The sequence below is a fragment of the Neolamprologus multifasciatus genome, chromosome 23 (assembly GCF_963576455.1).
Source record: "Neolamprologus multifasciatus chromosome 23, fNeoMul1.2, whole genome shotgun sequence".
In the NCBI taxonomy this organism is placed as follows: Eukaryota; Metazoa; Chordata; class Actinopteri; order Cichliformes; family Cichlidae; genus Neolamprologus; species Neolamprologus multifasciatus.
The window spans coordinates 2,851,345-2,874,578 of NC_140460.1; the positions used below are offsets into that span (position 1 = coordinate 2,851,345).

At 40.7% G+C, this 23,234-nt stretch overlaps 2 protein-coding genes across 5 annotated transcripts; one reads left to right on the forward strand and one right to left on the reverse strand.

Annotated features, from left to right (window-relative positions):
• On the forward strand, positions 1 to 23,215 carry LOC146490703 (cytochrome P450 2J6-like). 3 transcript variants are annotated; one of them, XM_085152128.1, is made up of 10 exons: positions 1 to 59; positions 12,224 to 12,465; positions 12,553 to 12,715; positions 12,959 to 13,108; positions 13,191 to 13,351; positions 18,427 to 18,603; positions 18,728 to 18,869; positions 19,075 to 19,262; positions 19,356 to 19,497; positions 19,696 to 23,215. In XM_085152128.1, the coding sequence occupies exons 2-10, from the start codon at positions 12,262 to 12,264 to the stop codon at positions 19,872 to 19,874; spliced, it is 1,506 nt and encodes a 501-aa protein (XP_085008254.1). In that variant the 5' UTR covers positions 1 to 59; positions 12,224 to 12,261; the 3' UTR covers positions 19,875 to 23,215. The 3 variants fall into 3 exon arrangements, with proteins under 3 accessions (XP_085008254.1, XP_085008255.1, XP_085008256.1); XM_085152129.1 differs by lacking the exon at positions 1 to 59 and having other exon boundaries at positions 11,803 to 12,465; positions 19,356 to 19,459; positions 19,696 to 19,789; XM_085152130.1 differs by lacking the exons at positions 1 to 59; positions 19,356 to 19,497 and having other exon boundaries at positions 11,803 to 12,465.
• Positions 8,554 to 11,100, reverse strand: uqcrh (ubiquinol-cytochrome c reductase hinge protein). 2 transcript variants are annotated; one of them, XM_085152143.1, is made up of 4 exons: positions 10,937 to 11,100; positions 10,599 to 10,634; positions 10,056 to 10,217; positions 8,554 to 8,778 (listed from the first exon to the last, which is right to left on the reverse strand). In XM_085152143.1, exons 1-4 carry the CDS (start codon positions 10,976 to 10,978, stop codon positions 8,746 to 8,748), a joined length of 273 nt encoding a protein of 90 aa, XP_085008269.1. In that variant the 5' UTR covers positions 10,979 to 11,100; the 3' UTR covers positions 8,554 to 8,745. The 2 variants fall into 2 exon arrangements, with proteins under 2 accessions (XP_085008269.1, XP_085008270.1); XM_085152144.1 differs by having other exon boundaries at positions 10,599 to 10,631; positions 10,937 to 11,094.
• Positions 23,216 to 23,234: the final 19 nt, after the last annotated feature.

The following is a 23,234-nucleotide window of genomic DNA, read 5'->3' on the forward strand; positions in this document are numbered from 1 at the left end:
GCAGTATCCGTATACCTGCGTCCTTCTGTGGGATCTGTGGTTTCAAACCAACAGTTCAGGTGGGTCTTATTCAGTCAGTTTCCTGGAAAATTATTGCACATTGCTGGGTAGAACTTTTATCTTTGTTAACACCTTTTGTGTAATGATTAGTTCATGAGTAGTTCATCCAATTTATAGAGGGTAAAAGTCAGGTAAGTGACATATCTACTTACCAAACAAAGGAAAATACAACATTCCATAACCACTGTCTTGCAATATTGCATACATGGTCACGAACATTTTCAAATTCAAATTCAAATTCAAATCTTATTTGTCACACACACACAACCATCCACAGTATGACACGGGGGTGAAATGCTTGTAGCTGTACAATGCCCGACCATTAATTGACAGAAAAAGTTTTACAGTATTTATTTGTTTACTGCTTTAGGTTTCCTATTAAACTAGTGCTATCTTCGCCTGGACCCACGGCAAGAGAATGTTCTATGTGAACAAAGGCGTAAAAAGAACACGGTGTTAGTTGGTTACTTATTACTTATTAATTTTCACAGTTTGAGCTGCTCTAAAATGCCTTTTTTCATTTATCCATTAACCAGCAGCCACCAACATCAGAAAATGAGTACAATACAGAGTGAGTACACCACTAACAAAAATCACTCTGCTGTGTGATTAACAGCCCAAAACTCTGTTATGAACATATACATTCTATGTTATAAACCAACTGAGAAACCCAGTTAAAGAAAAAATAATATGAAATAACTTATTTTCAGTGACTAGCTTTTGTGTGCTAAAGGAAAAAGTTAGAAATTTACCAACTGTACTTTGGTCTACCCAATTCTTGCCACATAGTAAAATCCCAAATGTTGCACTTTGAACAGAAAACTCCAAAATAACCTCCGTTTTAGCTTTGACCACTCAGTTTGGTTTACTGACATTCATTAATGAAATATACTTTTGTGGCGTTTGAATTTTAACCAGATTAACTGATTGTGAACTCACATATTCATTAATGTCACTATTTCACTTGTTAGGACCAAAAAAGGGAGGATGGAGCAGAGGAAGCAGAGGTCTCACAGATTACACCTATTCTCCTAATTTTCTAAAACAATGAGATTTGCAGGAAAGATAGTGGCGGTCCTAAATCAACTCAATCATTTGATCACTTATTTATGATCAAATAAAAAAAAGATTTCTCTCAAAGAATTTATATGATGAATGGGAAGCTAAACAAAGGCAAGGCAAGTTTATTAATATAGCACAATTCAACAGCAAGGTGACAAAAGCAAATGTACTATGTACTAATTCATATATGCATACAACGTTAATCATTGAGACTTACTACCACATGCAGTAATTGCTCACGAGGAACAAAGTGAACAAGATTATCAATGAAAATACATTTTTTAATTATTATTAAAAAATTTATTTATTTTCAAAGTAATTCAGTGAGTGCTGTTAGGACACATGTTACCTATCAGAAGGGAGCTGTCAGCAGGCAATTAATGTACTTTAAAGTCCAAAAAGAGTAATTTATTGTTTTCTAACACAATTTCATCCAAAATTCTTTGTTGAAACATATACTGTCGGGTAAATATCACAGTATGTTAATGATATTTTAAAAATTAAAATAGGTGGCACCAGCTTCCTCAAAACCTTTTTTCAGAAGATTAATATCTGTCTGCAAACTGAGATATTGAAACACAGATGGCTCACTGCCACTGATTAACTAAAATATACACACAAACACTCACCTGGTTTGTGTGAGTCTCCCTGGTTTTAGTTCAGACTCTCAGTTAGCCAATGAGCTGAATAGATTTTCTTTGAGATTTAATGATAATTATAATTCAAGGAATACACTTGATTTCTTAATAGAGAGCACCAGAGCCCCCCCAGCTTTGTTCTTTGATGAAAGAAGGGTGGGAAATCTTTTTAAAATGAGTAAGACTAATAAAAGTCCAGGTCCTGATAATATATGTGGCCAGGTGCTTAGAACATGCGCTGAGCAATTATGCAGTATTTTTTATTACATCTTTCTTTTATCTCTTCAGCAACAGAAGGTTCCAGAGGTATGGAAAAAATCTATTATTTCTCCAGTTGCTAAGACCACAAAACCTACATCATTAAATGATTTTAGGCCTGTCGCTGTTGTTGTTGTGCTAAGCTAACAGGCAGAATGCTACCGATATAGCTCTAAAGAATGTAGCATCATAGGCAGTGTAGTCCGTGCTGCAGGGAGAATGGACTGTCATACACGTTATGTGTCTGTGAGCGAGGGAGGGAGAAAAAGGAAAAGTACGAGCTGTCATCGAGCAAAAACGGGAGCTGGAAGCATGTAAATATAATAATAACCACTGCAGCCAAGAAGAGAGCCTGACGAGCCCAGTTGTAAGTAAGCTATTAAGACTCGACTGTACACCGTGTTCGTGTTTTCCTCCAAAAACAATAAGTTCTGTTGGAGCAGCTTTTCAACGCCTCTCTCTGTCTCTCGCTAGCAAAGTTGACCCAGACAACAAAGTAAAGCTATTTTTCGGCTACGAGCCGACACAGAACCCACCGTATTAGCCAGAAGTCCCTTTACTATGGTTCGGAGCCGCGGACCTTCAGTAACAGTAATAAATCACAGCAATAGTACATTCATGTAGTTGTAAACAGCATAATAATATATTAAGTAATCCAAAGTATTCAGAATACGTTACTCTCATTGAGTAACATAACGGAATACGTTACAGAATACATTTTGGGGCATGTATTCTGTAATCTGTAATGGAATACATTTTAAAAGTAACCTTCCCAACACTGCACATCTTTTAGTTGATAAGCTTCTTAACCAGTTTAAACTTGATTTTAATCTTGTTGGTTGGATTTTAGACTTTTTAACTGACAGATCTCAGTGTGTGAGAGTAAACGGTTGTTTTTCCAAACAGCTGAACTCTTCTACTGGCTCACCACAAGGTTGTTGTCTCTCTCTTCTACTGTATATTTTGTACACTAATGACTGTCGCAGTACACAGGCCAACAGGCATTTCATTAAATATGCAGATGACACAGTCATTGTAAGCCTCCTTCATGGTGAAGAGGATTCCCATGGGCCTGTTGTGGATGAGTTTGTTTCATGGTGTGATCAGTCCTTCTTAATGATTAACACCTTGAAAACCAAGGACATGGTTATTGACTTCAGGAAGACATCCCCCCATCCTGCGCTAACAGTGGTAAATGGTGCAGCCATTGAACTGGTGGACAGTTATAAGTATTTGGCGGTTGTTCTTGATAAGACTCTGTCCTTTGAGTCACATCTTGCTGCTACAGTGAAAAAGGTTCAACAAAGACTGTACTTTTTAAGGAGGTTGAGAGGTTTCAATGTTTCATCTGAAATGATGACTCTTTTTTAGTTTTATTGAATCTGTTTTAACCTTCTGTATCATTGCTTGGTACGGTAATATGTCCCTGAATAATAAGACCAGACTTAACAACCTGGTTAAAGTGGCTGGTCAGATTTCAGGGAGGTCTCAGGTCCAGCTTGTGGACTTTTATAACAGGCAGGTGCTGAGGAATGCAACCTCTGTCCTGTTGTGTTCAGATCATCCTCTCTTTAATGATTTTCAACTGCTTCCATCGGGTCATCATTATAAAGTGCCTGCAGTGAAGACAAAGAGACATAGATTGTCTTTTGTACCTAGTGCTATTATCATAGTTAATAACACTAAACCATAAGTGTTGTTGCCATTGCACATTTTGATGAAAAATCTTGGTTGTTTTCTCAGGCTTAGATTATATTATATTATTTTGGTGAGTGTATGTGATGTGTTGGTTGTCTGTTTGTTTGTTTGTACGGACATACTGGAAATCAATTTTCCGTTAGGGACAATAAAGTTACCATTGACCACTGACCACAGTTTATGTCTGTTTTGATATGTTAGTGACCTTATTTTTTTAAATATTGCCTGTGAAGCCCTTAACTTTCATTTAACCTTTAGCAAATAGACAAAAAACCAACGTGTTTAAATTGAGCTTGTAGTGCTTGTAGTGTACTCCACCATTTATCAGCTGGTTAGCTCATTATTACAGGATATACTCAAGTTAACATGTTTCCTTTGAAGTCTGCAGAAAAGTTTATTTATAATCACCAGGTGAAATATAAACAAAGTGCCGGGTCAAGATTTCCAGGGATCAACGGGAAGGAGGGGGGGAGGTCCGTACACACAGTCACGATCACCAGGGCTGGACTGGGACAAAAAATCGTCCCGGGCATTTTGACTGGTGACCGGCCCACCAGGTATTATAGGAAAAACCATAAAGCCTTTGAATGAAAACATACGCTGTTGTCACAGTGATGTACATTCTTGTTGGTATATATGCATCAGTCTAATAAACTTAAACCTACACCATCCTCCCTATTCTGGTATTCTAAACAGTACCCGAAAGTAGACTGCTTGGTCGAGTTAACCTCCTGAACTATCTACAACACATGGTGAAAACCTGAAATTAAGACGGAGAAGACTAGAGGTGAGACATGATCATTACTGATTACTGATGACAGATTTAGATATATTTTCATAAACCATTCATTTGCCACATCAATAAACAGCATGGCAGGGCAAAATATTTTTTCTAACATGGCAACCTTTAAAAAGGGGACATGGGAGAAAAAAAAATTAAGACGGACTTTTGCGAGATCTCGCAAAACTAACTCAGGATCTCGCAAAACAAACTTGGGATCTCGCAAAACTTTTTGAATCAAGTAAGAATCTAATCCAATCAGCACATTAAGGCTTCCTCTCTTCAAACCAATCAAATTATTCAAAATATACTTTTGGGTTCAGGTCTTACATTAGTCTTCCACCATAACTGCCTTGGTGGATATGACATTTCTATGGTGTGACTGGATCAAAGTGACATAAATTTTGTCATCAGCTGGTGAGCATGGGGGTTCATGCAGATGTCCACATGACTACATGTTTCTTATCTGTCAGATACCAAAAGTGGCTCGGCATCCGCTGGTCCAAGATATGTTTTGCTGCCATTTCAAACAGCAATGCGCGTCTACATTTTTATAAGGTAATATAGAAGCTGAAGACATGAGTGTACAATCATTATTCAATTCAATTCAATTCAATTTTATTTATATAGCGCCAAATCAAACTAACAGTATCCTCAAAGCGCTTTATATTGTACAGTATATACTATAATAATAGATACAGAGAAAACCCAACAATCATATGACCCCCTATGAGCAAGCACTTGGTGACAGTGGGAAGGAAAAACTCCCTTTTAACAGGAAGAAACCTCCAGCAGAACCAGGCTCAGGGAGGGGCGGGGCCATCTGCTGCGACCAGTTGGGGTGAGAGAAGGAAGACAGGATAAAGACATGCTGTGGAAGAGAGACAGAGGTTAATAACAGATATGATTCAATGCAGAGAGGTCTATTAACACATAGTGAGTGAGAAAGGTGACTGGAAAGGAAAAAACTCAATGCATCATGGGAATCCCCCGGCAGCCTACGTCTATTGCAGCATAACTAAGGGAGGATTCAGGGTCACCTGGTCCAGCCCTAACTATATGCTTTAGCAAAAAGGAAAGTTTGAAGCCTAATCTTGAAAGTAGAGATAGTGTCTGTCTCCTGAATCCAAACTGGAAGCTGGTTCCACAGAAGAGGGGCCTGAAAACTGAAGGCTCTGCCTCCCATTCTACTTTTAAATACTCTAGGAACAACAAGTAGGCCTGCAGTGTGAGAGCAAAGTGCTCTAATAGGGTGATATGGTACTACAAGGTCATTAAGATAAGATGGGGCCTGATTATTTAAGAGCAGGATTTTGAATTCTGGATTTAACAGGAAGCCAATGAAGGGAAGCCAAAACAGGAGAAATATGCTCTCTCTTTCTAGTCCCTGTCAGGACTCTTGCTGCAGCATTTTGGATTCACTGAAGGCTTTTCAGGGAGTTTTTAGGACTTCCTGATAATAATGAATTGCAGTCGTCCAGCCTGGAAGTAATAAATGCATGAACTAGTTTAGTTCTAGGTATTTCTAATTTTAGAGATGTTGCGCAAATGGAAGAAAGCAGTCTTACATATTTGTTTAATATGTGCGTTGAAGCACATATCCTGGTCAAAAATGACTCCAAGGTTCCTCACTGTGTTACTGGAGGCCAAGGTAATGCCATCCAGAGTAAGAATCTGCTTAGATACCATATTTCTAAGATTTTCAGGGCCAAGTACAATAACCTCAGTTTGATCTGAATTAAGAAGCAGAAAGTTAGCGGCCATCCAGGTCTTTATGTCTTAAGACATTCCTGCAGTTTAACTAATTGGTGTGTGTTATCTGGCTTCATGGACAGATAGAGTTGGGTGTCATCTGCATAGCAGTGAAAATGTATGCTATGTCTTCTAATGATGCTGCCTAAGGGAAGCATGTATAATGTAAACAGAATTGGTCCTAGCACCGAACCCTGTGGAACTCCATAATTAACCTCAGTGTGTGAAGAGGACTCTCCATTTACATGCACAAATTGGAGTCTATTAGATAGATATGATACAAACCACTGCAGTGCAGTACCTGTAATACCTACAGCATGTTCTAAACGCTCTAATAGGATATTATGGTCAACAGTATCGAATGCTGCACTAAGGTCAAGAAGGACAAGCACAGAGATGAGTCCACTGTCAGAGGCCATAAGAAGATCATTTGTAACCTTCACTAAAGCTGTTTCTGTGCTGTGATGAGCTCTGAAACCTGACTGAAACTATACAAATAAGCCATTCCTCTGCAGATGATCTGTTAGCTGTTTGACAACTACTCTTTCAAGGATTTTTGAAATGAAAGGAAGGTTGGAGATTGGCCTATAATTAGCTAAGACAGCTGGGTCTAGAGATGCTTTTTAAGTGAAGGTTTAATCATTAACCTTTACTGTACTGTAGGTTCATTACATTTTTTACCAGGATTTTGATGATATAACAATACAGAAGTTCAGACATTCAAAGGCAATGCAGATAAAGTTACTGCAATAGTTTGAAAAACATGAGACCTTCTGAAAAAAAAAGTGATTTCTTTGCTTCTGGGGTTGATTTCTCCTTGGTTTTGTCTAACTGGTGGAGAATACTGCAGCAAGTACTTGTGCTCTCAAAAGTGGTATGAATGGCATGGATCTGTGAAGGTGTTCTGGGAATCCATCCTACCTGACAAACCATCCTACCTGTAGGAGCCATATGAGTTGTTCCTTTTTTGACTAAGTGGGTTGGTTTAAATGGACTCACTGTGTTGGTGCACAGGTGTGGGGCATGTCTCATGGGTGTGGTAGATGATAAATGTGGTTGCACTCACCTGTTCACCGCACCTGATGTTGATGAGCAGAAAGGTAGGGTGAGCATGAGGCAAAACTTTCTGTTGACCGCAGCTTGAATGATTTTGATGTATTTTAACTGTAACTTGATGGTTTTTGTATATTTGTGCACTAATTGATGCCATAGGCCAAGTTGTAATTTGGCATAGTAGTTAGTGCAGTTATTGGTGAGTTGCAGTTATTTGTTTGTGTCTGTGCATTTGTTTAATAGTTAATCCCAGGCACTGATTTGTATATTGGACAGTTGCATGTGGAATAAAAGGAGCAAATGGTACAGAAGTGTATTTTGTGTTTATTGTTGCGCGTCATTTGTGTCCTCATGTTTAGCCTGCCGTGGCCATTGGTTGGTTGAGCCACAACACTACCCGTTGTTTCTACGCATGTGCACAACACAAAATTCAGTGGCGAACCATCGTACCTTTGTTAATATGAGCTAGAAGCATAATTTTACAGCTAGAATTCAGTGGCAAATCATCTTACCTTTGTTAATATGAGCTAGAAGCATAATTTTACAGCTAGAATTCAGTGGCGAACCATCGTACCTTTGTTAATATGAGCTAGAAGCATAATTTTACAGCTAGAATTCAGTGGCGAACCATCGTACCTTTGTTAATATGAGCTAGAAGCATAATTTTACAGCTAGAATTCAGTGGCGAACCATCGTACCTTTGTTAATATGAGCTAGAAGCATAATTTTACAGCTAGAATTCAGTGGCGAACCATCGTACCTTTGTTAATATGAGCTACACACATACTCTGACGGGTAAAATCACGTGCCAAACCATGATACCTTTGTGAATGTGACCTACAAGCATACTTTAACGGCTAAAATTTAGTGGCAACCCGTCCTGGCTTTATAATTATAAGCTACAAGCATACTCTGATGGGCCAAGTTCAGTGGCAAACCGTCATACCTACTTACCTTTGTGCTGGAATGACTCTGTGACAGCAGAAATGTGCGTAAACTACTTACGGCAGGACGTTTTGCCAAAGTAGGACGTTTTGTCAGAACAGCGGCGCCACTGTTTGTGTAAAACAGAACTGATGTGGCCATCATAGTTGGGATATCAGTAGTTGACTTGTTGGCGGAGCTGGCTTGCTGAAAGAACATAGACGCTAGTATTTACTAGTGACTGTAGAAAAGCAGAGATTTTATTATGTTGTAAAAAAACTTAAAAAATATATTTTTTAAAAGAAATCACCATGGGGCAGATGGTAATATGTTTAAGCCATCATCTTTAATGAAATGTTGACTCAGACATGTTAAATACTTTTTTACATGAGCAGATAATGTATACACTTCAAGTTAAAACATACAGTAGATCCACAAATGGATGTATTTTACTCCAAGTTCTTCTTACGATACAATATGTGAAGAATGCCATTAGCCAGCGGTCCATTACTGAGAGCTTCATTTGACAGAATGGAACAATTTATGTGCCACCTGTAGAGAGGATATACAACAAATAATTCATCAGTGCAAACAAACAACACAGACATTTCATATCACTTAAGTTACTGCTCTTACATGTAGGCCATACAAATGGATAGTTTCTTGTATATGTTGCTCTTATGTTGGCAACTGCCAGATAAAGGTGTGTCATATTGCCATGGTAAGCTAAAGTTAACTTCATGTATGAGGGACTGCAGCTTTGCTTGCAAATGTTGAGTAAAAATGTAATGATGATTATCTCTATGATTTCTGATAATAATCTTCCTTCAGTCACATTTATCTAAGCCTTCAGGAGATCAAAAATGTCTTGAAGAGTAAAAGCAGTCCTACTTTACACATCATAATACCACTCACTTTCAGGTTTGCACTCATACAGAGCAAAACACGGAGCTCAGTCATAAAACTGAAGGCCAGGTCTATTTATTAGTTTAGTTTATTATCGCAATCCAGATTGCTCAATCGACTACGATTGGTTATAGATCAACTTGACCCTGGAGAACAGCAGTTCTTGAGACAGACAGTGGAGATGGAAACACTGCTTAAAGATTTAAAAATTCCTCCAAGTGCATTCTTAAAGTAACAACAACTTTGAGGGTTGTTATTTATTTTCTATTAAATAAAAGAACAGTTTTTACAATTCTAACAAACTTAGGTATGCCCACCTCTATTATTCAACACAGCCTGAACTCTGTTAGGCAAGGTTTTCTATAATTTCTTTAAGTAATTTTTAATAACTCCCAATACTTACTGAAAGGGCTTTGAGAACTACTGCTCAAAACCACTTGAAAGATTCTGACACCCTCACTTTGATTTTTCAGACTCCTGAACACTCAGTGACTGGACTGACACACACACCTCACTATTTCAAGCACTTATCTGCAAAATCTCATGCACACATGCCTTCCTTAAGTTACTGTTTGTAAAATGCTCAGTCTTTTAGCACAACCCACTGTCATTGTTGCACTTTTCTATTGCACTGTTTTTGTTTAGTTTTCTTTATTTGCAATTTTTGTACACTTGCACTTTATGTAGTCCTCTGTTGATTGTCTGTTATATGTTATACATAGCACCATGGTCTTGGAGGAATGCTGTCTCACTTCACTGTGTACTGTTTGTCATGGTTGACGGGACAATAAAGCCACTTGACATTGACTTTTTGAAAACAAAATATAAAGAAACGAGGGAATAAGAACACCTGCTCTTTTGTCAGTTTTTTTTTTTTTTTTTAAGTCTTTCTGCCTGGTACAGCTGGCTAACGGCACACTTACACAGTGGTCTCGAGCATGTAGGAAGTCAAACAGCTCCTCGGTACAGTCCTCCTCCGTTGAAGACCGGGAGCCAACTCTGGTCTCACATTGCTCCAGACGTTCCCAGGTGTGAATGCAGTGTTCTGTCTCCGCACACTTCTGCCGCACTGATTCAATAGGATCCTGAAGGAGAAAGTTTAACACTCAAAGCAACAGGCTTTCAATAAGAGACACATATGCCAGTGTCAGTGTCCAAATGAGTGCAATGCAATATAGCTGAGGAAAAAAGGAAAGTCCATTTGGAAAGAAAAAAAATCCATGAAGTGGGTGGGTTGTTTTTGTTTTCTTTTTATATATATGGGAAAACTGCCACACATTTTTCAAATGACAAAGTAAATTATCACTTCAAGAAGCCTCTCCACACCTGGCAATTATTGTCCTAATCATTTTCCTGTTGTTTTTTTTAAAATTGGTTTTGTTCAGTAAAGACCAAAATAAAACCATCAGTCATAATGGGATATATTAACATACTTTGATTCTGTTAAGGTTATTTAATTAACATACCACCATCTCTTCCTCTTCTTCTTCCTCCTCCTCCTCCTGAAATACACAAGGCCAAATTAATAACACCAATAAACCACCACCCTCGAGAAATTGCTATCAATTGCTTTTGTATCCATTCATCTTCACCAGTTAGTCCGTCATTATTATCACTGACTGCAATTTGATTCTACTGCGTTAATTAACCTTTAATTTTATTCTGAACAGAGATGTTTAGAGAGGTTGGCTAATGCTAATGTCAACTAAGGATGCATCGTAGTTAGCCGCGGTATGTTAGCCTATAAGCTGAACGTCAAACGTCACTAGCTTACGAAATCGTATCTGTAACAAATACTAAGAACCTCTGGTTCTCCGTTCGTGATCCTTTTCTCCTCGAAAACCATGATATCGGTGGTCTTATCCTTGAATCAGCTAGCTGTCAAATCTCAGATACTGGAGGACACACCAGGTCATACGAGCTAATAAGCTAGCGAAGGAAAACACTTCCGGTTGCTTAACTTTCAAAATCAAACTGCTCTTCGATCATTGCCTGAACTTGGAACAGAACTTGGAATACTTTTTTTTTTTTTTTTTTTTTTGCTCGATACGCAAACATGCCAAAGTTTCGCCTCGACTCACAGACGTTTTACATTGAAAGTTCCAAGTATTTATTTAAATGACATGTTTTATTTTGAAGTCAATCATCTACTTCCCCCGAGGGTTGGATATCCGAGTTTTATCAGTTTTAAGATATGAACGCAAGGTGCACATTACAAAGACACTTATTTCTTTTTAAACTCATATAACAGATAATGCAATTCATTCATTTGAAACATGAGCCAAAATTTTAATGCATGACGACTTAAAAATTGTTACTCTATACTACCATCGTGTGTTAGGAAGTGGTACTACATTATTAATTTGGCCACGTTCTTAAAGCCCTTTTTTTTTGAGTACTTTGTTCTTCCTTTGTTCCCTTTAGAGTTTTTTGCTTCGAATGGGTCATCTGAGTTGCTTTCCTGTTTCAACAACATGAAATAGAATTAGTGTGTTAAATAAGGTGAAAAGAACACCACTGGCTTTCCCAGAACTCTTCTGAAATGAAAGCTTAATGGCAAATACAAACCAAGCAAAGTTCTCAGAAGTGGAAACAGGATTTTAGTTTTGGTACATTTAAAAGTCAGCCTTGAAGAAACACAGGTTTGACCATGGTTGGTTGTGATAACATGTCGTTTTATGATCATGTAAGGTTTTAAAAATCTCACATCTTCCACTCTGTCAAATGGCAAAACTACAAACTCATTTTCAAGATTCCAATGAGCAGTTTTTTTCTGTGTATGTTAGTGTTGCCCCAAAGATAGCAGTTTTACAGTGGTAAAAATAAGAACTGAAGTATTAAAGTTTGGCTATTTCTTAAATCTAATCAAGCCACCCTCAAGACAAAAAGATTCTCTACTGTTGAGCAACAATACTTGATTTTAGCATCCTAGATTAAAAATGTTTTTCACATCCTTTTTTCTCCATGAAATGAGGCCAGAGTTCAGAGTAAACTTTATTTGCTTTGCCACGTGATAGAAATACTGAGCTTTGCCCTCACTGCAGTGATAGCACTTGTTGCCTACTCTCAGACTGAGTCATCTGTCTTACAGGAGAAATCGTACCCACGTACAGTGACTGTATTTACAGAATGGATTCAATCATTTCTGTAATTGGAACCTATGTTTCCTGGGATCTCAAGAGTCTGCTGCTCATCGCTGCAGTTTTCATCATCACTGCAGACTATATTAAGAATCGTCGGCCAGCAGGCTATCCTCCAGGACCCCGGGGTCTTCCAATTATGGGCAACCTATTCACTATAGATCGGAACAGGGCCCATGAGAGTATGACACAGGTACCTGTTAATCTTAAATTTCTAATTATTAACTCATATTCTCATCTCAAGCCTTGTGTGTATCTTCTTTGATAAATCCTTTGCCAGTTAGCAGAGAGATATGGAAATGTGTACAGTCTACGGATGGGACAGAAACGGATGGTGGTTTTAAACGGGTTTGATATTCTGAAAGAAGCTCTAGTGACGCAGGGAGACAGCCTGGCGGACCGCCCGGACCTTCCTTTACAGACTGAAAGAGCACACAGACTAGGTAAGGGTACTAAAGATCAACACAGATACAAAGCTTGATAGTTTAAACTTTTAAGGTTTTTGGCCTTACCCAGAACCAGTTGCATTATTCTGGTTTGCCCAAAGACTCTTAGCTTTGATTGCTTCAAATTTAACTTTAAGAAAGGAGTTAGGGATAAGAATAGAGAAGTGGTTATATAGTCCTAAAACACAACCTTCTTATTTATAGTTGAGAATATGCTGTCCCTGCTCTTTTTCTGGTCAGGTGTCATTAACAGTAGTGGAAACCTCTGGAAGCAGCAGAGACGCTTTGCACTTTCGACCCTTAGACAGTTTGGATTTGGCAAGAAGTCACTTGAATCTGTGGTCCTGGATGAATTTACATATTGTGCAAAAAACATCAGAAGCTATAAAGGTACGTGCTTATTTCACGGTGAGACTTTTAGAATGAACAGATTCACATAAATTTACATAAAAGTTTCTCTTCTATTGTGGAGGTAAGCCATTCGATCCACACCTCATCCTTAACAATGCTGTCTCCAACATCATCTGCTCCCTGGTGTTCGGCCATCGCTTTGAGTACGGTGAAGAAAAGTTCATTAAAATGATGCAACTGTTTGACAAAGCGTTCCAGATTCAAGGCTCCATTTGGGGACAGGTACAGCATTTAAAAATACTGATCACATCCTAAATTCATGTGCCGCAACTGTGAAATGTATTCGTTACTGTGATACAATTTATAGTAATGTCAGTGAATGATGTTTTTTTGACACAGGTATGTAAAGTTTATTAATAATGAACTCTCACTACTTGAAGATTATGTAAGTGTCTGTCATAATTAAGACCAGTCACCATAGAGAGGTGTGGAGGTAACTGTAGATGGTTTATGTTAATGGACAATTGGACAAACAAAACAAAACATGCGATGAAGTCACAATGCTTTCCAAGAGTGTAGGGATCAAAATAAAGGCAGAGTCTGGAGATATTCTGATCATCTTCTAGACATATTACACACACATATTACAGTATGAGTGAATGTTTTTGACATATAAGTTTTAACAGTGTTTCAGTCATTTACAAAAAAACAAAGACAAACGATTTTCCCAATCAGAACTTCACCTTATGGGCTTTATATTCAGCAAAATCATTGACAGCAATGATCAAAGTCATAATCCTGCAGTCTTCTCTCCTGTTTCCCTTGAACACTGTTTTACTTTGCTTGGTAAACATCATTTAAAATGCTACTGCGCCGACAAACCAATATATATCATACTTGCCAAAAACCAAATTGCTTCATAGTTAACAGCTTAGGGGACATTTTTCACTTGGTACCCTGTCAGAATCTACACCTTTGTTTTTTAATTACTTTACTCTTAGACATAAACAGTGATGGGAATAACGGCGTTACTTTTTTCAGTAACGAGTAATCTAACTAATTACTATTTCTATTGTTACAATGTCGTTACCGTTACTAACAAGAAAATGCGGTGCGGTCGTGTTACTATTTTTTAACAAACAGATGGTTGAAGCTGTGTTCAGCTTACCGCGCGTAAGTAATCTGGGTGCTACAGCTTTAAGCAGCTGTGCACTCGGCAATCACTTTCTGGCAGACGATCACTTTTTGGCAAAACACCTGGAGCTAAGGGGGCAAAACAATCGCATGAGTGCTGCTGTTTGACAGAGGAAGAATAAAGTAGTCATGGTAAGCCAATCACATGACCACTTCAAGATGACAAAGCAACAAGGTGATATATACCAGTTTTTAAATTGTGTTGATAGGCCACGTAAAACCAGAGTTATGATAAACAATTTGTACGTGTGTTTTTCCTCAATAGTTTCATCACGTTTACTGTCTAAGGAAATAACTTTGTTTGTAAAACTTGTGCATATGATTTAAAACTGACAATTTATATTTGCATTTAAAGTTATGAAATATGATTCTAATATCCCCTCGGCTTGCTGCCGGAACGTTGGGGTTTTTCCCGGTGGATGAGAGGGTTTGTTCCCTGCGCCTTAGGGTCGGGGAACGGGTCCTGACTGTCATCTGCGCTTATGCGCCGAGTGGCAGTCCGGAGTACCCAGCCTTCTTAGAGTCCCTGGGGTGGGGGGTGTGTGTGGGGGGGGGGGGGGGTGCTGGAAGGTTACTCTGTTGTCCTGCGGGGAGACTTCAATGCTCATGTGGGTAACGACAGCGAGACCTGGAGGGGACCTGGAGGGTCCGAATGGACCATGTTCAGCATCTCCATTGCCGAAACTGCTGCATTGAGTTGCGGCCGCAAGGTTGTTGGTGCCTGCCGTGGTGGTAATCCCCGAACCAAATGGTGGACACCAGAGGTGAAGGGAGCCACCAGGCTGAAGAAGGAGTCCTATCGGGCTTGGTTAGCCTGTGGGACTCCGGGGGCAGCCGACAGGTATCAACAGGCCAAGCGGAATGCGGCTCGGGCAGTGGCGGAAGCAAAACTCGGGTGTGGGAGGAGTTCGGAGAGGCCATGGAAAAAGACTTTCGGACTGCCTCGAAGAGATTCTGGCAAACTGTCAGGCGTCTCAGGAGGGGAAAGCGGTGCTCTACCTGCACTGTGTATAGTGCTGGCGGAGCGCTGCTGACGTCGACTGAGAAAATTGTCAGGCGGTGGAAGGAATACTTTGAGGACCTCCTTAATCCCACTGACACGTCTTCCGAGGAGGAAGCAGAGTCTGGGGATGAGGGGAATGACCCCCCAATTTCCGGGGGCGAGGTCACTGAGGCAGTTAAACAACTCCTTGGTGGCAGAGCCCCTGGTGTTGATGAGGTCCGCCCCGAGTTCCTGAAGGCTCTGGACGTTGTAGGGCTGTCCTGGTTGACACGCCTCTGCAATGTTGCGTGGAGATCAGGGGCAGTACCCGTGGACTGGCAGACCGGGGTGGTGGTCCCCATCTTTAAGAAGGGGGACCGGAGGGTGTGTTCCAACTACAGGGGGATCACACTCCTCAGACTCCCTGGGAAAGTCTATGCCAGGGTGCTGGAAAGGAGAGTTCGTCCGCTAGTCGAACCTCGGATACAGGAGGAACAATGCGGTTTTCGTCCTGGTTGCGGAACACTGGACCAGCTCTTCATCCTCTCGAGGATACTTGAGGGTGCATGGGAGTTTGCCCAACCAGTCTACATGTGTTTTGTGGACTTGGAGAAGGCATTTGACTGTGTCCCTCGGGGTGTCCTGTGGGAGGTGTTGCGGGAGTATGGGGTGTCTGGCCCATTGCTACGGGCCATTCGATCCCTATACAACCGTTGCAGTAGCTTGGTTCGCATTGCCGGCAATAAGTCGGACTCATTCCCGGTGGGTGATGGGCTCCGCCAGGGCTGCCCTTTGTCACCGGTTCTGTTCATAATTTTTATGGACAGGATTTCTAGGCGCAGCCAAGTGGCGGAGGGCTTTCGCTTTGGTGGCCTCAGAATCTCATCTCTGATTTTTGCGGATGATGTGGTTCTGTTGGCTTCATCGGGTGAGGGCCTCCAGCTCGCACTGGAACGGTTTGCAGCCGAGTGTGAAGCAGCGGGAATGAGGATCAGCACCTCCAAATCTGAGGCCATGGTTCTCAGCCGGAAAAGGGTGGAGTGCCCACTCCGGGTCGGGGATGAGTTCCTGCCCCAAGTGGAGGAGTTCAAGTATCTCGGGGTCTTGTTTGCGAGTGATGGGAGAAGGGAGCCGGAGATCGACAGACGGATTGGGGCTGCAGCTGCAGTAATGCAGACACTGCACCGGTCCGTCGTGGTGAAGAGGGAGCTGAGTGTAAAAGCGAAGCTCTCAATTTACCGGTCGATCTACGTCCCTACCCTCACCTATGGCCACGAGCTGTGGGTAGTGACCGAAAGAACGAGATCACGGATACAAGCGGCAGAAATGAGCTTCCCCCGAAGGGTGGCTGGCCTCTCCCTTAGAGATAGGGTGAGAGGTTCGGCCATCCGGGAGGGGCTCAGAGTAGAGCCACTGCTGCTCCACATCGAAAGGAGCCAGCTGAGGTGGTTCGGGCATCTGACAAGGATGCCCCCTGGGCGCCTCCTGGGTGAGGTGTTCCAGGCATGTCCCACCGGGAGGAGGCCCCGGGGCAGACCCAGGACACGCTGGAGAGATTATATCTCTCGGCTGGCCTGGGAACGCCTTGGTGTTCCCCCAGATAAGCTGGAGGAGGTGGCTGGGGAGAGGGAGGTCTGGGCCTCTTTGCTTAGGCTGCTGCCCCCGCGACCCGGCCTCGGATAAAGCGGATGAAGATGGATGGATGGAAATATGATTCATTAAACATGTTTGTGGCTGTTACAGTAAAAAATATAACTTTTTCTACTGGGATTTTAAGTTTTTTCTCTGATTTTAGATAAATTGTGGTAATACAATGTGTCAAAATGAAAACATAACTGTAAATTCAGACACGCGAAGTTGTGCTCAAACGGATGATACCAAACAAGGCAAAGTAGATAGTTTTTAACCTCCTAACCCAAACTCTTCCACAGCATACATTTTTAATTTCTCTTTGATATTTGGGCATATTGGGGCCCGATGAATGTAACTGTCATGGTCCTGAGTCTGAGGACTCGGTGTTTTGTGTTTCTTTATATTCTTCTATATTCTTGTTTATTCTGCCTTGTCTTTTGTTTAGGTTTGCTATGTGTTAGTGTGTTTGTTTCATGCCTGCCTGTGTTCCCTCTGTCTGTCCATGCTTCTCTGTGTCTGTTAGTTTCCTGTTTTATTCTGAAAGTTCATGTCTCATGTCAATGTGTTCAGTTTTACCTTTCTCCTGTCTCGTTAGCCTAATTTCTCCCAGCTGTGTCTCCCTCCTGTTGTCCATTTCCTAATTACTCCCCTGTGTATTTAAGCCCTGTGTTTTCTTGTGGTCCCTGTCGCGTCGTACCCTCAACTTGCTGTGTGTTCATGATTTCCAGTCCTCCTGCACCTCAGTTTAGAGATTTGTTTGCTTTTGTGAGTTTTATTTTATGTTTAAGTTTTGTTCCAGCAATAAAGCTGGATTTTCACTTGAAACCTCGTTTCCTAAGAGTCCTGCATTTTGGGTCCACCACTCCTGCCTGCCTGCCACACAGCCAACCATGACAGAAACAAAGAATTGCCAGATTTATTTATTTTTTAACCTTATTTTTGTTTTTAAGAAATATAAGAGCCACATATGAGGATATTCATTTAAAATTTCAATAGGACAGTAGCAGTATAATGTCCTTTTAAGTGGATATCAGGCTCTTGTAGAGCTAAATTGAGTATTTTGGTCTAAATAACCCAAAATATGATGTCCACATATGTGGACGCCAGGTCCTAGGAGGTTAAAGGTGAAATGTAGACGTCAAATCAAAAGTAGTTAAAAATGGCCAGTTATACCCTGGACCCCAGAGGGTTAAACTTTTTTTTTTTTTTTTAAGTAACGCAATAGCTGCTTTTCAAGTAATTAATTACTTTTAGAATCTTGTAACTCAGTTACTAACTCAGTTACTTTTTTTGAAGTAGTAACTAGTAACTATAATCAATTACTTTTTCAAAGTAACTTGCCCAACACTGGACATAAACAGATTTACAGCTTTAGTTTAGACCCCCAACTGGTTACGGTAGATGGCTGCCCCTCCCTGAGCCTCCTTCTGTAGTATTAACCAAACTTTTGACTGGTTCTGTCTGTCTGGTTTTCAGACAGTTTATTTAGACTGAGGCATGGCATTTGCACTAACATGAATGTATTGTTCCAATCTGTTTCCGTTTGTAGCTCTACAATGCATTTCCTGTCCTGATGAGACGTTTACCAGGTCCACATCAGAGTGTCGGGCAGATCTGGAATGAAGTGAAGGATTTCATACGAGTAGAGCTAAATGAGCACAAGAAGACCTGGGATCCCTCAGAAAAACATGACTACATTGATTGTTACCTCAGTGAGATTCAAATGGTAGGAGATTAGATTTAATTTGCCATTATAAATTGCCATGTATTTCAGGTAACACTGCCAATAAAGGCACTTTTTATTTAATCATTTCCAATGTTTTAAAATGTGTGTTTGCATGTATTTTCAGAATAAGGGGCAGGACGACAACACTTTTGATGAGGAAAATCTGGTTATTTGTGTTATGGATCTTTTTGTGGCTGGATCTGAAACCACATCCACCACCCTGCGCTGGGCTTTCCTCTACATGTCAAAATATCCTGAGATTCAGGGTAAGAGTATTGAGCAGGCCTGGAAAGCTCTCTGCTTTTATTAAATAATCTGGACATGTGTGTAAACTTTACTATTTCCAGGTTATACTCAGGTTTTTAGATGTATAATGTGCAATGGTGCACAAATGTCTTTAATAATCAGCGCTGTTGCACTACGCTGTAAATTTCGTTGCTGAAATACTGTTTTCTTTTGTCTTTTGCACAGAAAAGGTACAGGCTGAGATAGACAGAGAGATTGGAGAGTCCAGACAGCCTTCAATGGCGGACCGTGCAAACCTGCCTTACACTGATGCTGTTATCCATGAGATCCAGAGGATTGGAAACATATCTCCTCTTAGCTTGCCGCATGTCACCAACAGAGACGTCGAGCTGGGGGGCTACGCAGTCCCAAAGGTCATTGCTCAAACCAATTTTGAGTAAAAGACAAACATGGTTTATGTCATATTTCATTTTGTGTGTTTTATTTATTATTATTCCAATTGCCAGGGAGTTATAGTAATTACCAATTTGACATCTGTGCTGTTTGACAAGAAAGAGTGGGAGACGCCTCACACCTTCAATCCAAATCACTTTCTGAATGAGGAGGGCAGGTTTGTGAAGCGAGCAGCTTTTCTGCCTTTCTCTCTTGGTAAAGAACGACTCTGTAGGTATTTTATTAATGTCTGTGCAAGATTTTTCAGCAGCCTCTTTAAGTATACACTGTGCTGTTGAAGAGATGATTAGTGAAGGACAAAAAGAGATCCTAAGTAATTCTATTGAATCAGTAACTGATCTGTGCACAGTCATCCAAAGGAAATCCAGGACTAATGTCAGTGTCTTGTCTCAGGTAAGCGGGTGTGTCTTGGAGAGAGCCTGGCCAAGATGGAGCTTTTCGTCTTCTTCACCTCCTTCATGCAGCACTTCACATTCTCCATGCCTGCCGGGGTGAAGCCTGATATGGACTACCGCTTTGGGCTCACTCTGACACCGAAGAATTATGAAATCTGCGTAACCCCACGTCATTAGAAACTGCCAGCACTTGTGATCTTATTACCAGTTCAACGTTTAAGGAAAAAAATGACAAGATTAATAGTTGATCACATGTTTTGATTTGAATTTCACTACACACCAGTGAAATTTCTCTTACCTCTTTAATAATAAGTGCATTATTACCTTTAGTTATTACTGTTAGTTACATTTGAAGGACAAATCTATCAATCAAATTAACCACTCCAACAGTCAGAGACAGTAAAATTCCTATTGCACGATAAACACAACTAGACTTCAGCTCAAACACTATTTTAAGTGGGACATAAATGGAGAGTTTTTGTCTTTCATGAATGGTCTAAGGAGCTTGGAAAGAAAAGCGTCTGGACTTCGTTAAGTTGCTTGAAGATGTTTCACCTCTCATCTGAGAAGCTTCTTCAACTCTAGGGTCAAATGGTGGAGAGTCCCAGATTTAACCCCTGTAGGAGTGGCCCCCCAGGCAGGACTGGACTGGGACAAAAAATCAGCCCGGGCATTTTGACGAGAGACCAGCCCACCAGGTATTATAGGAAAAGCCATAAAGCCTATGAAAACAAATGCTGCTGTGACAGTGTTGTACACTATCTTGTTGGTATATATGTATCAATCTAATAAACTTAAACCTACACCATCCTCCCAATTCTGGTATTTTAAACAGTACTTACCGGAAATATCAAACAACCTGATCAATAATTATATATACCTAACTAGCAGGGTTGCCAAGTCCCAGCAAAAAAATAGGGAACCACCCCCCCACCCTCCGCCTCATGATGCTTAATCGACGTACTCAACTTTCATTTTTTGCCAGGGTAAAACAAATGCACAGAAACCAATTATTTTTCTACAGTAATTAAATAGATTCAACATCTTTCTTCAACAGAATTGCAGACTGCACACATGGTACCTTCCCAAAGGAAAAAGTACTATAGCTTACTAGGGTATATTAGACTTAATGTTGACTAAATACAATAATGAATTTCTATACATTTTACATCAGATGATCACTTTGGTTGTAAGATTCAGATAATTATTTAATAAAAACTAGACATTTTAAATAATAAGAAAGTAAAGTATTTCTTTGTGCCCCCCTCTCCCTGTTAATGCCCTACCTGGCCCCCTGGCAAAACTTTGCTAGACCCCTGCACAGTTACCAGCTGTCAGCTACTTAGAAAAGGATCCTGGTGTTATTTGTCTCTTAGAAACAGTTCATAACTTTCCTTCAACTCATTCATCTCACCTAAAAGGTAAACCTGTTTCTCCATCACCTGTTCAGCTCTGATGATTCAGTAAGGACATCTCCTGGTTTCATTTTCATGTTTCCCTCTCACCAAACCGATATCATGACCAGCCCCTTTACGGCTGTGGATCCAGCAAACATCAGCTGATACTAGAAAGTAATATTAAATAAATTCTAACAACAGTTGATCAAGCTTAAACGTGCTGCTGTTGTTTAGTGCGACGTCCGCTGGTTTCTTCTTTCTGGCGCAAAGTGGGCGATAAACAAACAAGAAAGACGGCACTTACTACAGAAAAGCCAATCAGCTGATCATTGATCAGTTTCATGATTGAAGTAGCAACAGGAGAGGGAGGGGCAGAGAATGAGAGAAGTGGCAGCTGTGCAGCGTAAAGACGCAGAATAACTCCAGCTTTGTCTTTTTTTTTCATTCTAGCTGAAGTTTGGGGCAAATTGCGTTCCTTTACACCTAAATATGGAACTTTAAAGTTCAACATTATCGGCTGTAATTGTTCCAGCCCAGAGTCAATCATGACCAATTGACCAATACACCACCTTTCATTGTTTATAATGTTACAAAAAAACAAACAAAATTTGTTTGTTTTGTTTGTTTTTCAGTCCAGCTATGCCCCCAGGGATCTCAAAACTGGATTATAGATGGCAGACAGTTGGTGTCGTAAGTCACCGCCTCTGTTCAAAGATGGTTGCTCACAGTGGACATAGATGGGGGCAGGGACATCTCAGTAGGTAGGGTGGTGACCCCATGATCGGAAGGTTTAGGGTTCAAATCCATTCAACGGCAACCCTGAGGTACCTCTGAGCAAGGTACCGACCTTATACACTGCTCCCCGGGCGCCCAATGGCTGCCCACTGCTTCACTGAGTGAATGGGTTAAATGCAGAGAGGAATTTCGCCACAGGGGATCAATAAAGTATACATCATCATCATTAGATGGCTTCTTTCACTCCTCTTTCAAACCATCTTCTCTGTCCAAAATGTGACCAGTGGCATCCTTGAAAGAGTGTCCTTTGTCCTTTAGATGCAGATGGACAACCGAGTCTTGTCCCGTGGAGGTGGCTCTTCTATGTTGTGCCATGCGTTTATGAAGTGGCTGTTTGGTTTCTCCAATGTAGAGGTCTGGGCATTCCTCGCGAAACTGTACAGCATACACTACATTGTTAAGTTAAGAACGGCCATCTTTGAACAGAGGCGGTGGCTTACAACACCAACTGTTTGCCATCTATAATCCAGTTTTGAGATCCTTCCCAGACACCTTAATGCCCACTCACAACCTGGGCCATCTGACCTCAGGAAATCACATGATAGGTCAGGGCTAGGTTTCACAATGAGCTCACCCAAAACCTTGGCTTATTGTGACCTACACCCGTTTTCACACCTCAGCTCGTGTGATTAGGTAGAGAATCAATAGGGGGTCCATTGTCCCTCTTGGGGGGACACTCCCACAGGCCTTAAATCTGGGACTCTCCACCATTTGAACCTAGAACTGAAGAAGCTTCTAGGATCAGAGGTGAAACGTCTTCAAGCAACTTAATGAAGTCCAGATGCTTTTCTTTTCAAGCTCGTTAGACTACGATGACCTGTGAGAATCCTCACAGACATATCTTTCATGCATGCTTTTAGAAGGACTTGACAGTTTGCAGAAGCAGTTACAGAACTCTTGTCAATTTTATTCCTCATCAAATCTGTAAAAGTGTTGTATAGTTCTAAGAATTGCCTGCATGATTTGAAGTTACCTTTTGTGTACTTTGTGTTTTTCTCGCCTTTTTGCCCCCCCCCCCCCCCCCCCCCTCACCCACCATCAATCTCCATACCTTCTTTGTTTTTGGTCCATTTTTCAAGTCTATCCTTTTTTCTGTTTCCTATCGTTGGAGATCTAACAGGACCTAACTAAGCCTTCTTCTCAGATTTTGGAGACGTTATGCAATCAAAAGGCACTGGGCAAGAGGCTAGCGAAGACACACTAAACTTCCAGTTGCTTTACTTTCAAAATTAAACTTCAGTTCGTTACCTTTGTCGACTCATTGCCTGGGGAAAGGTGAACATACGTATTGCAAATTTTAAACAGAGTAACATATTATTTAGAGGCCACCTCGAATCCAAGCGGA

What these genes read in the sequence shown, in the direction of transcription:
- LOC146490703 (XM_085152128.1), top strand. Translation starts at nt 12,262, where the DNA reads ATGGATTCAATCATTTCTGTAATTGGAACCTATGTTTCCTGGGATCTC. An exon ending in TGAAAGAGCACACAGACTAG is followed by an intron (nt 12,716 to 12,958) that starts GTAAGGGTACTA and finishes TTTTCTGGTCAG; the next exon opens with GTGTCATTAACAGTAGTGGA. An exon ending in ACCTCAGTGAGATTCAAATG is followed by an intron (nt 18,604 to 18,727) that starts GTAGGAGATTAG and finishes ATGTATTTTCAG; the next exon opens with AATAAGGGGCAGGACGACAA.
- uqcrh (XM_085152143.1), bottom strand. Translation starts at nt 10,978, where the DNA reads ATGGTTTTCGAGGAGAAAAGGATCACGAACGGAGAACCAGAG. An exon ending in AAGAAGAGGAAGAGATGGTG is followed by an intron (nt 10,218 to 10,598) that starts GTATGTTAATTA and finishes TTTCTCCTTCAG; the next exon opens with GATCCTATTGAATCAGTGCG. An exon ending in TACATGCTCGAGACCACTGT is followed by an intron (nt 8,779 to 10,055) that starts GTAAGTGTGCCG and finishes TCCTCTCTACAG; the next exon opens with GTGGCACATAAATTGTTCCA.